This window comes from Sorex araneus, chromosome X, assembly GCF_027595985.1.
Source record: "Sorex araneus isolate mSorAra2 chromosome X, mSorAra2.pri, whole genome shotgun sequence".
In the NCBI taxonomy this organism is placed as follows: domain Eukaryota; kingdom Metazoa; phylum Chordata; class Mammalia; order Eulipotyphla; family Soricidae; genus Sorex; species Sorex araneus.
Genome location: NC_073313.1, coordinates 58,658,727 through 58,677,431, shown reverse-complemented (window position 1 = coordinate 58,677,431; position 18,705 = coordinate 58,658,727). Strand labels below are relative to the sequence as shown.

General features: G+C 61.3%; 2 protein-coding genes across 2 annotated transcripts; one reads left to right on the top strand and one right to left on the bottom strand.

Moving 5' to 3' along the window:
- The first annotated feature begins 1,955 nt into the window (after window positions 1–1,955).
- Window positions 1,956–3,717, top strand: AVPR2 (arginine vasopressin receptor 2). Its single transcript, XM_004606602.2, has 4 exons — window positions 1,956–1,991; window positions 2,319–2,375; window positions 2,499–3,377; window positions 3,485–3,717. Exons 2-4 carry the CDS (start codon window positions 2,357–2,359, stop codon window positions 3,688–3,690), a joined length of 1,104 nt encoding a protein of 367 aa, XP_004606659.1. The 5' UTR covers window positions 1,956–1,991; window positions 2,319–2,356; the 3' UTR covers window positions 3,691–3,717.
- Window positions 3,718–4,025: 308 nt separating this feature from the next.
- Window positions 4,026–16,785, bottom strand: ARHGAP4 (Rho GTPase activating protein 4). The gene is made up of 22 exons (XM_004606601.2): window positions 16,634–16,785; window positions 13,724–13,931; window positions 13,485–13,647; window positions 13,336–13,398; window positions 13,000–13,173; window positions 12,605–12,733; window positions 12,313–12,534; window positions 8,381–8,482; window positions 8,109–8,300; window positions 7,950–8,034; window positions 7,840–7,867; window positions 7,565–7,667; window positions 6,590–6,650; window positions 6,421–6,498; window positions 6,202–6,336; window positions 6,002–6,107; window positions 5,684–5,914; window positions 5,529–5,602; window positions 5,257–5,440; window positions 5,067–5,153; window positions 4,843–4,942; window positions 4,026–4,319 (listed from the first exon to the last, which is right to left on the bottom strand). Exons 1-22 carry the CDS (start codon window positions 16,698–16,700, stop codon window positions 4,116–4,118), a joined length of 2,796 nt encoding a protein of 931 aa, XP_004606658.1. The 5' UTR covers window positions 16,701–16,785; the 3' UTR covers window positions 4,026–4,115.
- Between the last annotated feature and the right edge of the window lie 1,920 nt (window positions 16,786–18,705).

The following is an 18,705-nucleotide window of genomic DNA, read 5'->3' as shown; positions in this document are numbered from 1 at the left end:
AAAATTAAAGGAAATGTGCCTGCCACAGAGGTGGATAAGGGGTGGCAGGAGGGATACTGGGAATATTGATGGTGGAGAATGGGCACTGGAGGAGGGATGGATACTCGATCATTCTATAACTGAAATGTAATCACAAATGTTTGTAAATCTGTAACTGTATCTCACGGTGATTCATTTTAAAAAAGTTTTTTTTTTTTTTTGCTTTTTGGGTCACACCCGATGATGCACAGGGGTCACTCCTGGCTCTGCACTCAGGAATTACCCCTGGCAGTGCTCAGAGGACCATATGGGATGCTGGGAATCGAACCTGGGTCGGCCGCGCGCAAGGCAAATGCCCTACCCGCTGTACTATCGCTCCAGCCTCATCTCTTTTTAAAAAAAAAAATTAATGGGCCTTTGTTTCTGATACCATCAGCACACAATGAAAATGCAAAAATAAACCCTTAATAAAGGGGCTGCAGAGATAGTACAGGGTTAAGACACTTGCCTTGCAATGCTGTCAACCCAGGGATTCCTCCTGGTCACACAGCCAGGAACAGCCTCTGAGCATCTTGGCTGTCCCTCCAGAAAATAAATTAACTAAAAAATAACCAGTAAGGTACCATGAAAGGAACTCACTGAAACGCCATAGCCCTGACAGCATTGTCCTCTCCTGCACCAATAAAAGAGAGATTTTATGCCCAGAAATGTTTAAATGGCAGCAACTGCAAAGTTGAGAATGGTCCTGTAGAACAGCACCCAGTAGGCGAGGACGAGCGCCATGGCAACAGGAAGGGGACAGGACGAGCTCTCCTTGGACACACCTGGCACAAAGGACTAGAGCGCGTGCTGACATGAGGAGGTCCTGAGTTCGAGCCCCACTCTGTGAGGTCCCCTGAGCACTAGAGAATCTTCCCCTACAACCCCTCCACAAAGAAAAGCAGAAAATAAGACTGCTGCCTCTCAACTGGAAAGCTAAACCCCCTTCTTCTTGGGAGGAAAGCTGGGTGCCGGGGAGGGTCACCATCTCTGGCAAGAAGCTTCATCCTGCAGCTTGCCCCCTACCTCAGCTCACTGTTCAGGCTGGACCCTTATCTCCCCTAAAAGCCCGAAGCTGAGGGGGCCACGGAAGAAGCACAGGGCACACTGGACTGCTGGGATTTGTCTGCAGAGTCAATTTGTCCCCTGGAGGATGAATGCGGGTGTGGGACACGGGCCCCCAGCCCCAGCTGCTGTTCTGCAACAGGTCGGGAAGGCACGGGGAGGCCAAGGGTGCTGGCAGTCAGAGGGGCCGGACAGGCAAGGCCTTGGCCTTGGCCAACCCGGGGCCTGGTCAGTGGGAGGCTGTTTTGGTCTCTTGCCTGGCGGGTCAGCGCAGAGGACGGACAAACAGGAAGAAAAGGCCATTCTGGACCAGAGCACGGCCCTGGCAGGGCACAGGCCCCTGGGCTGTGGGCCCCAGCTGTGCCAGGAGGGTGTGGAGGCAGGGGCTGAGATGGGGAAAGGCTGGGGACATGGCAAGAAGCTGGGCCCCCAAGCCCCACACACCAGAGCCCCCACAGCGAGAGAGAGCTGCGTGATGGAGGAAGAGGGTGGAGGTGCCCCAGTCCCCCTAGACCCGAGGGAGGAAACTGCCTCTCCCGGGGGCTCGGTCCTGGCCAGCCCGACCCCACCACCTCCCTTCCTGGCCCTCATCTCCGGTCACCCCAAGCGAAAGTGGGAGGAGCTGGGCCTCCTCCTCCCTTGGCCCCCCCACCCCGTCCAGCCCTGGCCTCAGTTTCCCCATGCTGTAATGCAGCTGCTGAGCTAGGGGATCCCCGTTTGTCTCAGAGCCCCGTGAGGTTCAGGGGAGGGCCAGGGCAGCGGTGTGGGAGGCCAGCCAGGAAAGGCGGCAGGAACCTGCGGCCACTTCCCCATGCCACAGGCGGGAGGGGGAGGAAGTCCCTCGGCAGGTCACTCCCGGAGGCCGGCTGGGGCGGGATGGAGAACGCCGCTGCCTGCTGCCCCGCCAGGTAAGGGACCGCCTGGAGGGCCCACTGTGGTCCAGTCCTCAGCCACCTCTCTGGGCCTCTCAGCGCAGGGGGTCGAGAAGTGCGGGGCAGTGCGGGAGGGGGGGGGCATGCAGTTGCCAGATGGCCGTACGTGTGCTTGGTCTCACACAGCCCTGGGGGCAGAGTAGGTGACCCAAGGTGCCTGGCCGTGGCTCTGATCCAAGCTTGGTCAGGCTAGGGTACACCCCCAGCCCCCTTCAGCCAGCCCACACACAGGCTGCACGCACGGCTGGCCCCGCGCACGTGCGCACTTCGGGCTGCAGACTGAGCTCACCCTGTCTCCCGCAGCCACTCGCTCGGGACACTGGCCCAGCCGCTCCGTGCCCATGGCGTCCACCACCTCCGGTAAGGGCTGCCCCACGGTTCCCACGCAACGGCTCCCACACGGGGATGAGAGACAGCGGGCTTGGGGTGCCGGGGAGGGAGAGCACGCAGTCTAACTCAGGCTTCTCCCACACCCCTGCCCAGCTGTGCCAGGACCCCTCTCTCTGAGTGTGCCCGGCAACCGCAGTGAGGAGCTGCTGGATGAGAGGGACCCGCTGCTCGCCCGGGCGGAGGTGGCCCTGCTCGCCACGGTCTTTGTGGTGGTGGCTCTGAGCAACGGCCTGGTGCTGGGGGCCCTGGTGCGGCGGGGCCGGCGGGGCCGCTGGGCACCCATGCACGTCTTCATCTGCCACCTGTGCCTGGCTGACCTGGTCGTGGCCCTGTTCCAAGTGCTGCCTCAGCTTGCCTGGGACGCCACCGACCGCTTTCTGGGGCCTGATGCCCTGTGCAGGGCCATCAAGTACCTGCAGATGGTGGGCATGTACGCTTCGTCCTACATGATCCTGGCCATGACCGTGGACCGCCACCGCGCCATCTGCCGGCCCATGCTGGCCTACCGCCAGGGTGGTGGCGCCCACTGGAACCGGCCAGTGCTCCTGGCCTGGGCCTTCTCGCTGCTGCTCAGCATCCCACAACTCTTCATCTTTGCACAGCGTGACGTGGGCGATGGCAGTGGCGTCTTTGACTGCTGGGCCCGCTTTGTTGAGCCCTGGGGGCTCCGTGCCTATGTCACCTGGATCGCCCTGATGGTGTTCCTGGCCCCTGCGCTGGGCATCGCCATCTGCCAGGTGCTCATCTTCCGGGAGATCCATGCCAGCCTGCTGCCAGGGCCAGCCCAAGGGACGGGGGCGCGCTGCCGAGGGAGCGGGCAGGCCACTGGCCAGGAGGGGACGCGGGTGTCGGCGGCTGTGGCCAAGACCGTGAGGATGACGCTGGTGATCGTCATCGTCTATGTCCTGTGCTGGGCACCCTTCTTCCTTGTGCAGCTGTGGGCGGCATGGGACCCCGACGCCCCACGGGAAGGTGAGTGCAGAGGCACTTGTGCTGGGTTGGGCGCAGGCATGACCGTGGCTTGGCCACAGACATCTGCTTGCCACAAACGCCCCAGCTCAGACTCCTTGGCCCCACAGGACCGCCCTTCGTGCTGCTCATGCTGCTGGCCAGCCTCAACAGCTGCACCAACCCCTGGATCTACACTCTCTTCAGCAGCAGCGTCTCGGCCGAGCTCCGGCGACTGCTGTGCTGTGGCCCGAGGCGCGCCCTGCCTAGCCTGGGCCCCCAGGAGGAGTCCTGTGCCACTGCCAGCTCCTTCCTGGCCAAAGATGTTTCCCCCTGACAAGGAGAGAACCCAGAGGCTGGCATCATGTTTGGGGTATGGAGAAGGAGATGGGGTTTGGGGGTACCGTGAGGGCTTAAGGAAAAGGGGTGGGGTAGGCTCCCTCTCATTCTTCCCCTCCCACTCTGGTCCCCTCTCACTCTCCCTAATAAAAGTCCCAGCACCATCCCAAGTGAGTCAGGTTCTCTACCGGCGCAGGGCTAGAGTGAGTGGGGGTGTTCTGAGTCACGTCCACACCTGGCAGAAGCTCCTTCCAGCCCACCAAGCCCCCATCTCTGCTGAGTGCCCAGCCCCCCAAGACAGAGAGCCAGCATGGGGCAAAATCATGGGTCTTTATGAAGGCCCAGCCCACAGCCACCAGCCCCTGGAGCCTCCGCAGGGTTGGCCCTGCACAGCAGACAGGGTGTCAGAGCAACAAAGGGGCCTCAGTGTGGCTTCAGTGTGGGGTCCAGGCCTTGGGGGTGCAACTCCACACCCCGAGAAAAGCCTGTGGTCTTCATCTGTCGGGTACACACCGGAAGCTTTGGGCTGCGGGGCCCGGTGCCAGGAGCATCGCTGGGCCCAAGACCCTGGCGGGCGGTCTTCCCCAAGAGCTCCTTGAACACGGAGCCCATGGTCTGGGCCACGGCCTGGCAGGGAGCAGAGAGAGGGATGTCTGGGGAGAGGCTTTCCCACCCAGCACGGGCTAGGCCCACCGGAACACCTCCCTCTCCTCACCGCCCCCCGGCTCCTTGGCCTCTCTGCTGGACCTCACAGCCCCTCTCAGGACTCCTGCTCCCGTCCGCCTGCACCCCGCCTTCCTTGGCGGCCAGCTCACCCCAACCCCCCAGCTCCGCCCAGGCCTGGCCCCGGCTTGCTTGGGGACACCGTGCTCTACTGCTCTTTCCCCTCGGGCTCCCACTGTCCCAGAGCAGGGAGCTAGCTCTCCCAGGGGGCACCCCCTGCTGGGGCCATATCCACTCCCCGCTCCCCTCCAGCCTCTCTCCCATCTGGCCCAGACAGCCCCCACGAAGCTGCCACCTGCCAGTGTGGCTGGCTCAAGATGTGGGCCTCAGAGCCCCCGAGCCCCTCCGCCGACAGCCTGGACCCCACCTGCCACTTGCCACTCGAGAGCCAAGCTTGGGTAAGGAGGGTGGCACTGCCAGCTCTCACCTTGTCTATCTCAGTGTAGCGTTCAGGAGAGAGGGGCGCCAAACTCTGCCACCTGGGCCTAGAAGAGCCTCCAGCTTCCGGTGGGGTGCATGGCTCTGGCCTGCACAGCACACACAGTAGCCCGGGTCAATAGGCAGCACCCCCAGCCCGGCCATGCTCCCCTCCGCCCCCAGCCCCCTGGGTGGAGGCGGCCAGCAGGGAGGCAGTGCAGTCTCTGAGCTCACCGATGGGTAGATTCCATGGCCAGGGCGCCGTCTGGGCTGGCCAGCAGCTCCCCTGTACCCTGCAGCCCGGCTTCTTGCCTCTCCACCCTGGGGGGTGGGGGGAAGGCAGTTTCAGTGAAGGTGCAGTTTCCGCACCCACAGAACCTGGCCATGGATATGTGGGGTGAGAGGCAGAGGAGGGTTCACGCACCCAGCAGGCAGCGTGATGTACTTGTGCGGAATGAGGCCCCGAGTGCCTGAGTGCTCGCCCCGCCACCAGTCATCCGAGGCGCGGTGGTATAGCCGCAGGACATCGCCACGCTGAAAGGACAGCTCCTGGGCCGTGCGACCCGTGTAGGCAAAGCAGGCCACTGCCTCCACGACGCCCTCCACGTCTGCAGAGAGGAAGGCCCGGAAGGGACTGAATGGGCATCCAGGCTGGGGAAAGGCTGAGGGTGGAAATGTTCCTATCTACCCACTCACCGTGCTCCTGGGATGCAGCTCCAGCTTCCAGCTCCAGCTCGCTGTCCCCTGCCAGGGTCTCCAGCGCAGAGTCCCTGAGGAGCAGGCAGCACCAGGATGAGGAGCGGTGGCAGGCCCCACCTCCACCCCACCTCACACAGTAGCCCAGCACCTACCCCAGGCAACTAGCAGGGGGTGCCATGCACTTCTCATAGACAGGCCCTGGCAGCAGGGCAGGGGCTGGGAAGACCCGCGCGGGCTGGAGGATGAGGGTCTGCACCAGCTGGTTCACACGGCCCTGCAAAGCCACCGGGTCCTGGCCTGCCGGCACGGGCAGTAACGTGGGCCCAAAGCACACGGCCAAGTTGTAGGGGTCCATCATGTTCTCATCGCTGTACTGGGTCAGACTGGGACACACAAGGTCACACTCAAGGATCTCCCCAGCCCATGTCCCCAGCACCCTGCTGTCGCCTGCCTCCCCCGGGGGCACTCACTGGTTAAGGAAGCTGAAGAGGTAGCGCAGGACCACCAGCACGGCGCTGGGCAGCCGGCCCAGCAGGCAGCACACGCGCTCCACACGCTCCGCTGAGGCCTCCAGCTCTGCGCCACCAGGGGAAGCATGTGAGCCACAGCACCTGTGGAATGGGGCTCCCCAGCCCCCCACTCTCACCCCCACCCCCAAACCCAGCCTCACCCGCAGAAGCCAGCAACTCCGTGAAGAGCTCCGGGGAAAAGAGCGGGGTCTCCAGGCTCCGGAAGTAGAGTTTCAGCGTCCCGGCCACCGAGTCCAGATCGTATGACGTGCGGCCCTCCACCAGCGGGTCCTCCCCTGAGTGCCCCCCAGACCAGGACGGTCAGCCCCCCCCCCGCTGTCCATGCACCCCGCCATGCCACACGCTCCCCCGCCACCCACCTCTCTCGAAGGCTTCACGCAGCTCAGAGACCCGGGGCTGGGCACCCGATACCCGAAAGATACCCTCGTGCTGCAGGCCTGGGGAGAACCGAGAGCCATGAACCGAGTCACACCTGGCCCCACCCAGCCCCACCCGGCACGCTGCCCAGCCAGCAGAGGGGCCACTCACCGTGGAGGTTGATGAAGCGGATGCAGCTCTCCACCACCAGGGGCACGGGCTGGCCCGAGCTCTGCAAACACACAAGGCGGTTGGTCCCCATGGATGCATGTGCTCTCGGGCCTGGGGTTTTGGGGGTTAAGGATGCCCTTCTCTCCACCAAAGCCGATGCTCTCCCACTGTGCTCCATCCTATTTTTTTTGGTTTTTTTTTGGGTTTTTTTGTTTTTGCTTTTTGGATCACAACTGGCGATGCACAGGGGTTACTCCTGGCTCTGCACTCAGGAATTACCACTGGCCGTGCTCAGGGGACCATATGGGATGCTGGGATTCGAACCCGGGTTGGCTGCATGCAAGGCAAACACCTTACCCGCTGTGCTATCGCTCCAGCCCCTATTTTGTTTTTTTTTAACAGTGAATAAATAGATTTTATTTGGAGGATTTTTAAGGTGTGGAAGGGGAGAGAGAGAGAGAGAGAGAGAGAGAGAGAGAGAGAGAGAGAGAAATGCACTCAAGAGAGAACATAGGCTTCAGGGACAGAGAGAGCCCCTACACAAATCCTAGCATTAGACACAAAAGCATGAAAGTACACATCTCAAGAAGGGAGATGCGGGTGACACATGTGCTCAGGCACCACATGTGCTCGGGCATGTGGGCACAAGCAGCACATGGGCTCGGGCAGCATATGCACTGTGCTCCATTCTGGCATTCCATTCGAGGCCTGGCTGTGGCTATGTCGGGCAGCCTCAGCACCCACTCTTCCCAGGCCATTAGGGGTTGCTTTAAGTCACTAACTGGTCATGGCTGACCAGTGAAAATACAGTTGTGCCTGCTCACGAACCATGAACGAGTCTCGCTGCCACTGGGTCATTGCAATGGTCCATTCAAGTGGCGGCATTGCGCACAATGGCATGTTTTCTGTCCCCTTCCTTCCCCATCACCTGTTGCCCAGGCCTGCACTCAGTGACAGCATGAAGCTAGCAAGTACCTGGATAAACTTCTCCATGTCTCCCCCAAAGAGTTTCTGGTTATACTGGGAGCTGGGGCGGGGGTGGCGGCTTTTCAGGAATCTTTTCTGCGTGTAGTGCAGCCTGGAACGGGAACTATATGAAGCAAATCCCTACCCCACCCACCCCTGCTAGGAGGGCCCCAGAGCTAGGAGTTAGTGTTGGCACAGGGGAAACTGAGGCCACACGAAGGAAAGCACAGAGGTGAGCTGGGCCCCTTCAGAGCCATCTAGAATGAGGCTTAGCAAGGACTCACGAAGTCGCCTCCTGCTCCGCCTTGTCACCTGCAGAGAGAAAGTGAGAGCGCTCAAGGCAGGGGCTCCATCCTAGTGGGACCCAGGAGGCACGGGGCAGAGCCAGGCCCACCTCGCTGAATGGCGGCCTGTAGCTGCTCATGCTTGGCCTGCAGCTTGGCGAGGATGCTCCTCCCGCTCAGGTACTGCTGCAGCTTCTGTGGGCCCACAGCAGCGACGCTCAGCCCTGCATCGGCGCACTGGCCTGCCCTCCCGGTCCCCCGGGCCCCACCGTCAGGTAGAAGGTCTCCGTGTCCTGCTGCTGGCCCCGCCGCCGGCTGGCCTGCCGGGCACCTGGCTCTGAACTGGTCGGTTTGAGGGACTCGGTAGAGGGACAGGCCTGGAGGGAATCAAGTGTGTCCCCATCGTCTGGGGCCACCACCTCCAGCAAGGCCTGCCGGGTGGCCTTCAGGGTCTTGTTCACCTGGGGAGGGCAGGGCAGCCCAGTCAGAGGGCAAGCTAGAGACCGTCGGTGCCCTGACCACAGCCCAGGCAGCCTCCCACCTCCTCCGTCTCGATGGTCTGGCGGTCCAGGCGGCTCTGAATATTCTGGGCCCTGGGCAGAATCTCCTCCCGCAGCTCCACATCTACCTGGATCTCAGCCACCTGTGGGGGGTCAGCAACCAGCAGCTGAGTGTGGGCCCCAGAACATAACCCAGGGCAGGGAGTGAGGCTAGATCAGACCCTGGCACTCCCGGGGTCATCAGAGGCTCCATCAAAAGACAGAGCAGGGTGAGGGAGGGGCCGCGGTGACTGCCAGGATCTGGGCAGGTCTGAGGACCCCAACAAGGCTGGCAAGCAGCGAAACGGCCCGCCCCATCTGTTGTCTACAGCCGTGGCCACAACAAAGGCTAGTAAGCCCCAGGGAGGGCTGAGCTGGCAGATCCCCCTAAAAGCCACACCCCAGGAGCCCAGAAAGCAAAGGGAAGCCAGGCGGCAGAATCACAGGGTGGGGACGCGGCACCTTCTTCTGAGGTGCGGCAGAGGCGCCACCAGCTGCTCGGCTGGGGACATAGCATGCCACAGCCTCCCAGCGGGTCCCCTCCAGGAAGCCATCATCCAAACTAGCTGACCCTCCTCCCCTTGCTGACGCTGCCCCCTCACTCCTTTGGGGAGTCCTCAAGGGGCTAAGCTAAGTCCTAGTGCCAGCCGGGGGGCAGGGGAGGAGCAACAGCGCCTCAAGTGACACTGAGCCAGGCCTGCAGAGGCAAAGCAAAAAGGACATTGCAGCCGGAACTGCATCTCCAATGGCACCAAAAGGCTATTATCTTTGTTGTTGTTGTTTGGGGGCCACACCTCACAGTGCTCAGGGGTCACTCTTTTTTCTTTTTTGCTTTTTTTGGGTCACGCCTGGCGATGCACAGGGGTTACTCCTGGCTTTGCACTCAGGAATTACCCCTGGCGGTGCTCAGGGGACCATATGGGATGCTGGGATTCGAACCCGGGTCGGCCGGGTGCAAGGCAAACGCCCTACCCGCTGTGCTATTGCCCCAGCCCTCAGGGGTCACTCTTGGCAAAGCTTTAGGTTCCAGGGATCAAACTCTAAATTCCTGCACGCAGACTATGCAGCAGCTCCAAAGGGTCACGTTATTTACTTTTGGGCTGAGGTTGTTTGCTTGGGGTTTCTTTGGGGGGGTAAGGCCACACCCGATGATGCTCAGGGCTTACTCCTAGCTCTTCACTCAGGGATCACTCCCAGCAGGCTCAGGCTCTGGGATGCTGGGGACCAAACCTGAGTCAACAGCGTGCAATGCAAGCGGCCTACCCACTGTCCTATGAATCCAGCCCCTTGGGTTGGGTTTGAGGGAATTAACTGGTTTGGGGCCCACTAGCAGGGCTACTCATTTCCAGCCTATGCTCGGTCAGTACAGTGTTCAGGGGGCCATGCTGGGAATCTGTATATGAAGAATTCAGCCATTTATCTGACCCCCCGAAGGGCTATTTTATGAGGAACTAAATGAAGTACAGGGGATCAAACTCAGGTCATCTGTGTTCAGGGCAAAAGCCTTACCTGCTGTACTATCTCCCCAGGCCCCCACAAGAGTTATTTTAAATAAAAATGTGACGAATAAACAGAACTCCAAGAAGCATAAAATATGAAAGGTTTGTAAAATTCAACTAGGGTTGGAAGAATGCTTGAAAGAATGTGAATTCTCCAGAAGCACAGAGAGAAAGAGCTGGGGTCTCGAGCTAGCAAGCAAGGCATGGAGATAGCTCCAACTCTGGGGCCTGTGTAGCACTTCCCGAGTACTGTGATTCCCACAACCAACAAGAAGAGGTACAGAGATGGGAAACAGGAAAGAGAGAAGCTGTGAAACTCTGAGAAGAACCTCTGAGGGCCAACATGCACTTGAAGTATTCTCTTTTGGAGTCAGACCCAGCAAGGCTCAGAGGCTACGCCTGGCACCGTGCTCAGGGCTTCTCCTGGCAGTGCTGAGGATCCGACCTAGGCCGCCTGTACATCCTTCAGCCCTCGGAGCTATCTCTCCAGCCCAAGAATTCTTAAAAGTGAGAAAAAAAGAAAATCAGGGGGGAAACTCATCCAAAGACTCAGACAAGCCTTGGCTCGCTCTCCAAACCCGTGTTCTTCCCTGGACACGTACGTATCTTGCTGGCTTGCTTGCTTCACTCTGGAAAATCCTGTGTGCTCCTTTGAACACGGACTTACTCTCTTTCTCCCCCATCAAGTCTTTCAAAGTATATTTTGTTCAATAAAAAATATTGTGCTTTACTAAAAAGGCAGGTGACAGGGAGGGTTGGAGAAATAACAGCAAGTAAAGCACTTGCCTTGCATGCAGCCAACGTGGCTCAATCCCCAGCATCACTTATGGTCCCCTGAGCACTGCCAATAGTAATTCCTGAGTGCAAAGCCAGGAGTAATTCCTGAGCACTGTAGGGTGTGGCCCCAAAACAAAAACACACAAAACAGCATCCTACAAGCCTCAGACTCTACAACTCTGCATACTGACAGGGTCCCCTGGCTGCCCAGCACTGTGAAGGAAAAGGATTGCCAAGGCAGGTATGTCACTGTCACTGTGACTGTCATCGATTTGCTCGAGCGGGCACCAGTAACGTCTCTCATTGTGAGACTTATTGTTACTGTTTTTGGCATATCGAATACACCACGGGTAGCTTGCCAGGCTCTGTCGTACGGGCGGGATGCTCTAGGTAGCTTGCCGGGCTCTCCAAGAGGGGCAGAGGAATCGAACACGGGTTGGCTGCATGCAAGGCGAATGCCATGCCGCTGTGCTAGCGCTCCAGCTTGGCATGTCACTATAAACACAACAAGGGGAAGAGGGCAAAACTACCTTAACAGCTTCAGGGAGAAAGTGTCCAGTTCACAATGGACTTGTCACCTGCAATACCCAAGGCTGGCAAGCCTGCAGTGGCGCCTCAGATATTCAAAAGGGCGAGAGCAATTCGAGGGTCAATGTGATTCTAGCACAAGTGCCGATCGGTTGCAAAGCTGGAATGAACATTTTCAGGCACATGAAGACACAAAGATCTCAGCACACCAAGAACTGAGACACAGGGCTCCTGGGATATGAGGGAAATCTGCTGGCACTTCGGACAGCTGGGCGAGAGGGGTAGCCCCAGAGGCGGCAATAGCGCTGGGCCCCGGTGCTCTCCAACAGCCCACAGCAGGCTGCTCGCCGAGGACTGGAAAGCACCAGAAGAAGCAACCAGGAGACGGGGAGTGGGGAGCGAATGCCTGGGTGTTGCAGTTACTAAGTAGCCGCGAGTCTGTGCCGTCCATCTCTGCACGATACACCCTTGTAAAGGGAAAGGTGGCGCAGCGACGGTGCAGGCTCTGCGTGTGGGACCCCAAGTTCCAGCCCTAGTAAGACATGGTCACCTGAGAGCCGCAGGGAGTGAGGCTGAAGTATTGCGCTAAAAATTACTGTGAAGTGGGGCTGGGGTGATAGCACAGTGGGTAGGGTGTTTGCCTTGCACGCGGCCAATCTGAGTTCAAATTCCAGCATCCCATATGGTCCCCCGAGCACCACCAGGGGTAGTTCCTGAGTGCAGAGCCAGGAGTAACCCCTGAGCATCACCGGGTGTGACCCAAAAAGCAAATAAAAGAAAGAGAATTACTGTGAAGTAACCTCTGAGCACTGCTGGGCGTGGCCTCCAAATCCAAATCGAAACACCAAGCAAACACAGCCCAGGGGCCAGGAGGGGGACCCAGGCGATCCTTTCACTGGTTGGGGCCCCCCACTCCGTACTCCCCAAAACACAGAGCCCCCCTCCCCACACCCCACACTGGCATCGTTTGGGCTGCATTTGCCTGTGCAGGGGGAGTGTTTGCTGACAGAGCTGTGGAAGATTCTCGTCGCCAGCAGTTGTTTCTCCTCTGTGACAACACGGCCAGCATATGCCAACCAGTCAGGCAGAGCGGATGGGCTGGGCCATGCAGGGCTGGGAGTGACCCTCACCTCGTCCCCCTCATGGGGGTGGTAATCGAAGCGTGGTGGAAGGCAGAAGGCCCCCGCGTGCACCTCCAGCACCTTGGCCCTGTCGCCTGGTGGGTCCAGGGCCTCCACGGCCTCTTCCAAGCTGCCCAGACCCTGCATCTGGGAGGCCTGTGTGCGGCTCTCAGCAGCCACGTAGCTCCTCAGCGCCTGGCCCAGGGCCAAGTGGAAGCCCGTGTCGCAGCACTGCAAGGAGGCAAAGACAGGGCTCGGGCAGGCCCCGGGCCTAGTGCCCGCCCTCCCGGCCGGCACTCACATCCATGAGGTCCATGGCGTCACACAAGTAGTAGTTGCTGACAGCAGCGTTGACGCTCGCCAGGCTCAGCAGGTATTCGTTCCGCGCCTTCGTGCACTTGAGCTTGTGTTCCAAGAACTTGGCCTGACGCTGCACCCACCATACAAGTGCACGGGGTCACTAGCTCAGCCTCGACAGAACGCACCACCTCCCCCTGCCTCCTGAGGGTCCCCTCGGGGCACAGACTTGGCACCCCAAGAATGGCGCTCTCTCTGCAAGGCCCCCTCAAAGCTCTCCTAGCACAGCACCCGTCTGGCTCCTCAGAAAGGGCCCCTCGTTCTGTGAGGCGGGGGTGGAGGACAAACACCCAGGAGGATAGGAGGCACTGACAGGATGAGACGGACAGTTCACATCACCTTCTCCACCAGCCGCCCGCCCTTCTTGACAGAGCCCTTTCGGAGAGGCCCTGCCTCAGTGGTGGCGGTGGCCACGGTCCGGCCTGCCCGCTTCTCCTCCTGCCGTTCGGCTTCGCGGAGCTTGGCCTCAGCATTCAGGCTCTCGGTGTGATACGCGTGGTACGTCTTCTTGGCCTGCAGGGAGGCCCCAGGCTGGTGATGTGTTGAAGGTTCCGGCCACAGTAGGAAGACTGAGCCCAGAGCCAGGCAAGGGGACGGTGCTGGTGCTCCCCCCTGTACACTCACTCATGCCCCTCCACACGCACTGGAACGGTTACCCCAGCATGCCCCTCTCACCGTCTGCAGCTCCGACACCACCTCCAGGAGTTCCTCCTGTAGCTGCTGCTCCAGATCCTTGCTCTGTGGAGGGAGGAGAGAGCTTCAGCCCGCCCCCTCCCCACTCCCCACTCCTGCCCACGCCGGGGCCCTGGGTCCTGAGGCTTCACCTTCCGGACGATGCGGCCCATGTCCTCCGCGATGTGACTCAGGCGCTGAGTCAGGGGCCCAGCCAGCACCTCACTCAGGGCCGCACTCTCACGGCTCTGCTCTCGCGTCTGCTGCAATAGCACGGCCCAGCAGTGCAACGGCGACAGGAGCAACGGTTCCTTCCTGGACACAGGGGCTTTCAGTACGGGGAGGTGGGTGGTCACGCGGCCCAGCGCCCGACCAGCTGCTTGCTACCTACCGGAAGCTCTGGTGCTCCCGACTGCTGCTGCCCAGGCGGCCACTGCGGCTGGAGAAGCGCTCAGCCAGGCGCTCCAGGCCCCGGGAGTACTCGAGCTCCACGTCGGCACGCCGCCGCATGAACTCGGCCAGCTCCTGCAGCAGTTCCCGCCGCAGCTCCCCCTGCACCTCCAGGCAGCGCAGCTGCTCGCTCAGCTGGGAGCGCATCTCTGCAGGGGCATGGCAAAAGGTGGGCAGGGCCGCCACCCCAGCAGGTGGGGCTCAGAACTGGCCCTGTGGAGCTGATGCTGAAGGGAACCAGTCAGGCCCAAGCGGTAGAAGAGGAACGGCAGAGCATTCTGGGGCGAGGCTGATGCCGGGGGCAGGGGGCATAGAGCCCTGCTTCCTGGAAAGCCCCCAACTTGCTTCCCCTGCCACTTCCTGCCTCTTGGGCCAGGAGGCTGGGCAGGGCAAGTTCCCGGGGCAGGCAGAGAGGCACCACTGCCAGGGACCAGGCCGCCGGCTGCTCCCACCAAGCTGTGCTATGGGCAAGGCCAGGTCCCTGGCCTCGGTGCCTGGGGACAAGCAGCACCACACTGGCTGGAGCCGCAGCAAGAGCTGGCCTCCCTCTCACACACCCAGTCCCCAGTCACCCCCACTGGCACCTTCCAGCAGAGAGCCACACCCGAGCTTTGGACACCTTATCAGAAACGGGTTTGATTGGGCAACACTGCTTTCCTCACATGGGCCCAAAGCAACGGGCCGGGATGATGTGCTTGAGCAACCCAACCACCCGCTGAAAACCCATCACTGCCCCCAGTGTCCGCAGGCGCTGTGGGCCCCAGTTAATGAGGCACTGCCTTGGCTCCTGTGGCCTGCCTGTGCCCAGGGAGGACAGGACTGGTCTTTGGAATGCTGCCTGCTTGGTGTCAGACCCAATGATGCAGTGGCAAAGGAGGCGAGTGAGCCGCTGTGCCCACCGAGCTGGGGGGTAGCGGGCAACAAGGAGCCATCTTCCTAGGGGCTGTGGGGCCTGCCTGCCCGGCACCCCCACCTCTTCCCATCTGCTTTCGGACAACAAGCTCTCCTCACTCAGCCCCTGGATGTCTCGAATCCAGGCCCCTAGCCCTGTGTTCCTGAGCTCAGGCTGTGCTGATGGGAGCAGAGTGTGGCAGTGAAGCCACAGAGCGAGAGTCCACGATGCCAAGAGTCTCCTTAGCCCGCATGAGGCCAGGTAGGGTGGCACCACACAGACTCCAGTGGGGCAAGTCCAGTGAAAGGGTTCACTGTTGTTTGGGGGTTACACCCGGCAGCGCTCAGGGGACGGTGTAGTGCTGGGACTCTAATCCAGGGCCACAGTGTGGCAAGGCAGTAACGCACCATGAAGCTATGTCCCCGATCCAAATCGGGGCAAAGTGCTGTGAACCACAGTCAATGCCATTGGGGATGGAGAGAGCACAGCAGGAAGGGCACGTGCCTTGCATGCAAATGACGCGGGTTCAATCCCCAGCATCCTATACGGTCTCTGGAGCACCACCAGGACCTGAGTGTAGAGCCAGGAGTAACACCTGTGTGTGTGACCCAAAACAAAAGACAAAAGAAGTCCATTCCCCATGAAAGCTGCCGTGAAGCATACCCCCCAAGGGACGGTCCTGCACATGTGGAATGGACAGTTGGGAATTGCCTAGAGCCCAGAGGCACACACACAAATCTCTTCCCTGACCTCACCTAGACTCAGTGCGTCCCTCTTGCTCCCCTCTTCCCCACCAGCCGAAAGGAGTCATGCCATGACTGGCTTCCTTTGTCTGCCCCACTAGACCTGGCAGCTGTGTGGGGTCAGGGGATTCATTCTGGTGCTCCGGGACCTGCGGGCAGGGCGGAAGGCACTGCCGCAATACGCCCCTTGAAAGCAGAGCTAGGACGGCCCCCAGCACTTCCTGTGAGGAGGCCAGAGTCCAAGGCTGCAGCCGGCTTCTGCTGACACAGAAGAGAACATGGCCTCCAAACCACCACCGTGCTGACCTTTCAGAATGGGGGTGTCAAGGGCACAGTCCTGTTTTCTAGCATCGTGTGATGTTTCCTGGGGTGGGGCAGGGGAGAGAATACAAGCTAAACTCCAGTACAGGCAAGGAACAGCTTTTGTTTTGTTTTGTTTCGGGGGCCACACCTGGTCGTGCTCAGGGATCACTCCTGGTAGGCTTTGGGGACCCTAGGGGATGCCCAGGGCAGAACCGGGTCAGCTGCAGGCCACTGTCCTATGGCTGCAGCCTGCAGGCAAGGACCGGTGTAAAGATGCTCCCACCCTGTCTTTCCGTGCCCATAAACCTACTGGCTGGCGGCAGCAGCAGGAGTCACAGCTAAAGTCCTTTAGCCTCGGGGCCATTGTGGGGAAAGAAGGAGGTCGCTAGCTTCATGTGACAAGTGACAAAGGCAAGACCTAGGGAACTGACCCAGTCACTGGTTGAGGACACTGACTGCATCTGGGGTGGGACAAGAGTGTCAAAGGTCCCGGCACTGGTCAGAGAGGGCCCATATCTGAAAGTCCTGGGAAGCCTGTGACCCCTTTACCTCCTGTCCAGTTCCCACATCCTGAGGACAGTGCCTGTAGGTGCCCACTGAGTGCTGATGCTAAAGCCCCAGAAGTGGAGCGAGAAGGTGGCAAAGGGGACTCAGGGTTGTCCAGAGAGTGCAGGGGACGCGAAACGACTGGACTCGGGTCTGCTGGAGGTTTGGGGAAGCCATCACGGTCCCTCCATAGAGGGCTTCGGGCTCCCTCACCCCACCCACCTCCCGGCAGTCCCATCTGATGGCATCGCGTGAGCCCAGGGAGGCAGGGAGGCTGGAAGGGGCACCCGAGAAGGTGAGCTGTGGGCTAGCCGAGGGGCCTATCTGGCTTCCCCCAGGCCTCCGAGCTTCCCCGGCACCCCCTCACCTTTGATTTGCGTCTCATACTCAGCCTGAGGCCCCCGCTCCCGACGCAGCTTTCCGTGCGCGGCCATGGTGGCCAGACGGCCCTGCCGTCGAGCCCCGCTGCTCCCACGCGGCCCACAGCCAGTCGGACGCCCAGTCCCTGGGCGCCGCCGCTTGCACCCGGCCCCGCCCCGCCCCGCCCCGCCCCCAGCGAGGATCCCAGGCCGGGGCGGAGCTGCCGGGGCGGCCTCAGCTGCACGGTTGGGGGGTCCCCTGTGTTGGGTCTTACCGCCCCCTCGCGCTGGGCATGGGGTACACACCTGAGCTGCCTCTCACGCCCAAGGCGGGGCTGCCCCACGGTGCTCAGCAAGCTGGCACCCCCTGCCCTGGAGGGAAGGGCTGTGACTCTTCCATGCCAGGCAGCCCCCTTCAAGTCTGGCTGTTAGCCAGAGATGAGTGGCCAGTGACGCCAGAACATCTGGGTCCGCGCCCTCCAGATTGGGCCTGGACTTCCCCAGACAAGCCCCGAGATAAGAGGGGACAGTTAACACCAGAGACCAGAACCTCAGCCCATGTTTTGGCCAGGCCTCTGGGGGCGGGGAGGGCTGCTGGTTCCCCTTACGGCGGGGCCCTATGGGAGGGACAGATCTCCCCATTTCCCCATAAGCCCTTACCACTTCCTGCAGCCGGAACTCTTGCCCCCCCCCCCTTGCTTGCAGCCTGCACCTGCTCCGTTGTGCACCCGAGATCGGTGGCGGGGCAGAGGGGGGGCAGCCTTGAGCCGCCTCCTCCCCGACTCCAAGCGGGAGGGCAGCAGCTTTTCTCGGGAAATGGGAAAGACGGGTGACAGGTGACAGGTGACAGCTGCCTTCAGTACAGTGAAGGAAAGCCGTGTGATCCAGATAGGGACGCAAGGTTTACCACTAGAGGCAGGCCTGTGGGCATGGGCCGGGGTGCTACAAGGCGTAGGCGCCCGTGTATGTTGGGGGGGAGGGGTGTGGCTGGGCCAGGCCCTGGCAGAGTTGGGCCCACGTAACCTACAGCCCTGGAGCGGGAGGCTCAGCACGCACTTCCTGCCTTTCAACTCTTGAGCACTTCTCTTGCTCAGAGATAACAGACCATATCCCCTCAGCTTCCGGCCCCTGCGCCCCCACCCCCACCCCCAAGGTCCTTTGGTAAAAAGCCATGAGGGGGCCTGGGCTGAAGGTCTGGGAGCCTCCGGGGCTCCCACGGGCCAGGCCTGACTTCTCAGCAGCCAGTCCGAGCTGTGGCACACCGCCCAGGCCTCCAGAATGGCGAGGGAGCCCCCTCCCCCCCCCCGCAGCCTGTTCCCAAGTCAGGGGCTCACCCCGACGCATCTCGCCCCTACCCTTTGGCAAGGCCTAAAAGAACCCCCTAAAGCCCCCACGGCATAACTTTCGTCTGACTCCAGAAAGCCTGCCCCTGCGGCTCCGGGCCCTCTAACCCCCGAGAGCCCCCTCGGACTGCAAAAGCGGGAGAAGCTGCACGCAGAGTGTGCGAGACGGCGCCGAACCCGGGAAGGGCCGCTGCTGCGGGGCGCAGCTGGGACGCAAGTCCGTGTCAAAGCAACGGGTGGGACCATGAACTGGGGGCAGCGAGGCCCCTTCCCGACGCTTAAGATCGGGGGCTCCAGAGCGAGGCTGCCCACGCCCCCACTCTCGGCTTTCCAGCGGCAGCTCTTAAAGGAGCGGTTGGCGCGGAGGCGGGGAAGTGCGGGGCCCGCTCCCCGCCCTGCCGCCACCGCACCTCCGCCCAGGAAACCCGGCCACCGAGCGCCAACAGCGCCCCTGGAGCCCGGGGCACGTAGGGCACGGGGCGGACAGCCGCAGGAGCTGCCGCGGCTTCCTTTCCACTGGCGCCCGGGAGCGGCCGAGGCGCTGCGCACACGCACCCGCCCACCACACGCGTCAGGCCAATCAGAGCCTGGGAACGAAGTCAGCCGTTCCGAACCGGAAGAGGCTGACGCTACAGGCGGAGGGCGGGGCGACGCTCCCGGCCCAACCCCTTACCCGACCTGAGCCAATCAAAACACGGGCCAGCTCGCCGGCCGGATTCGCGCAGGCGCGCCCTCAT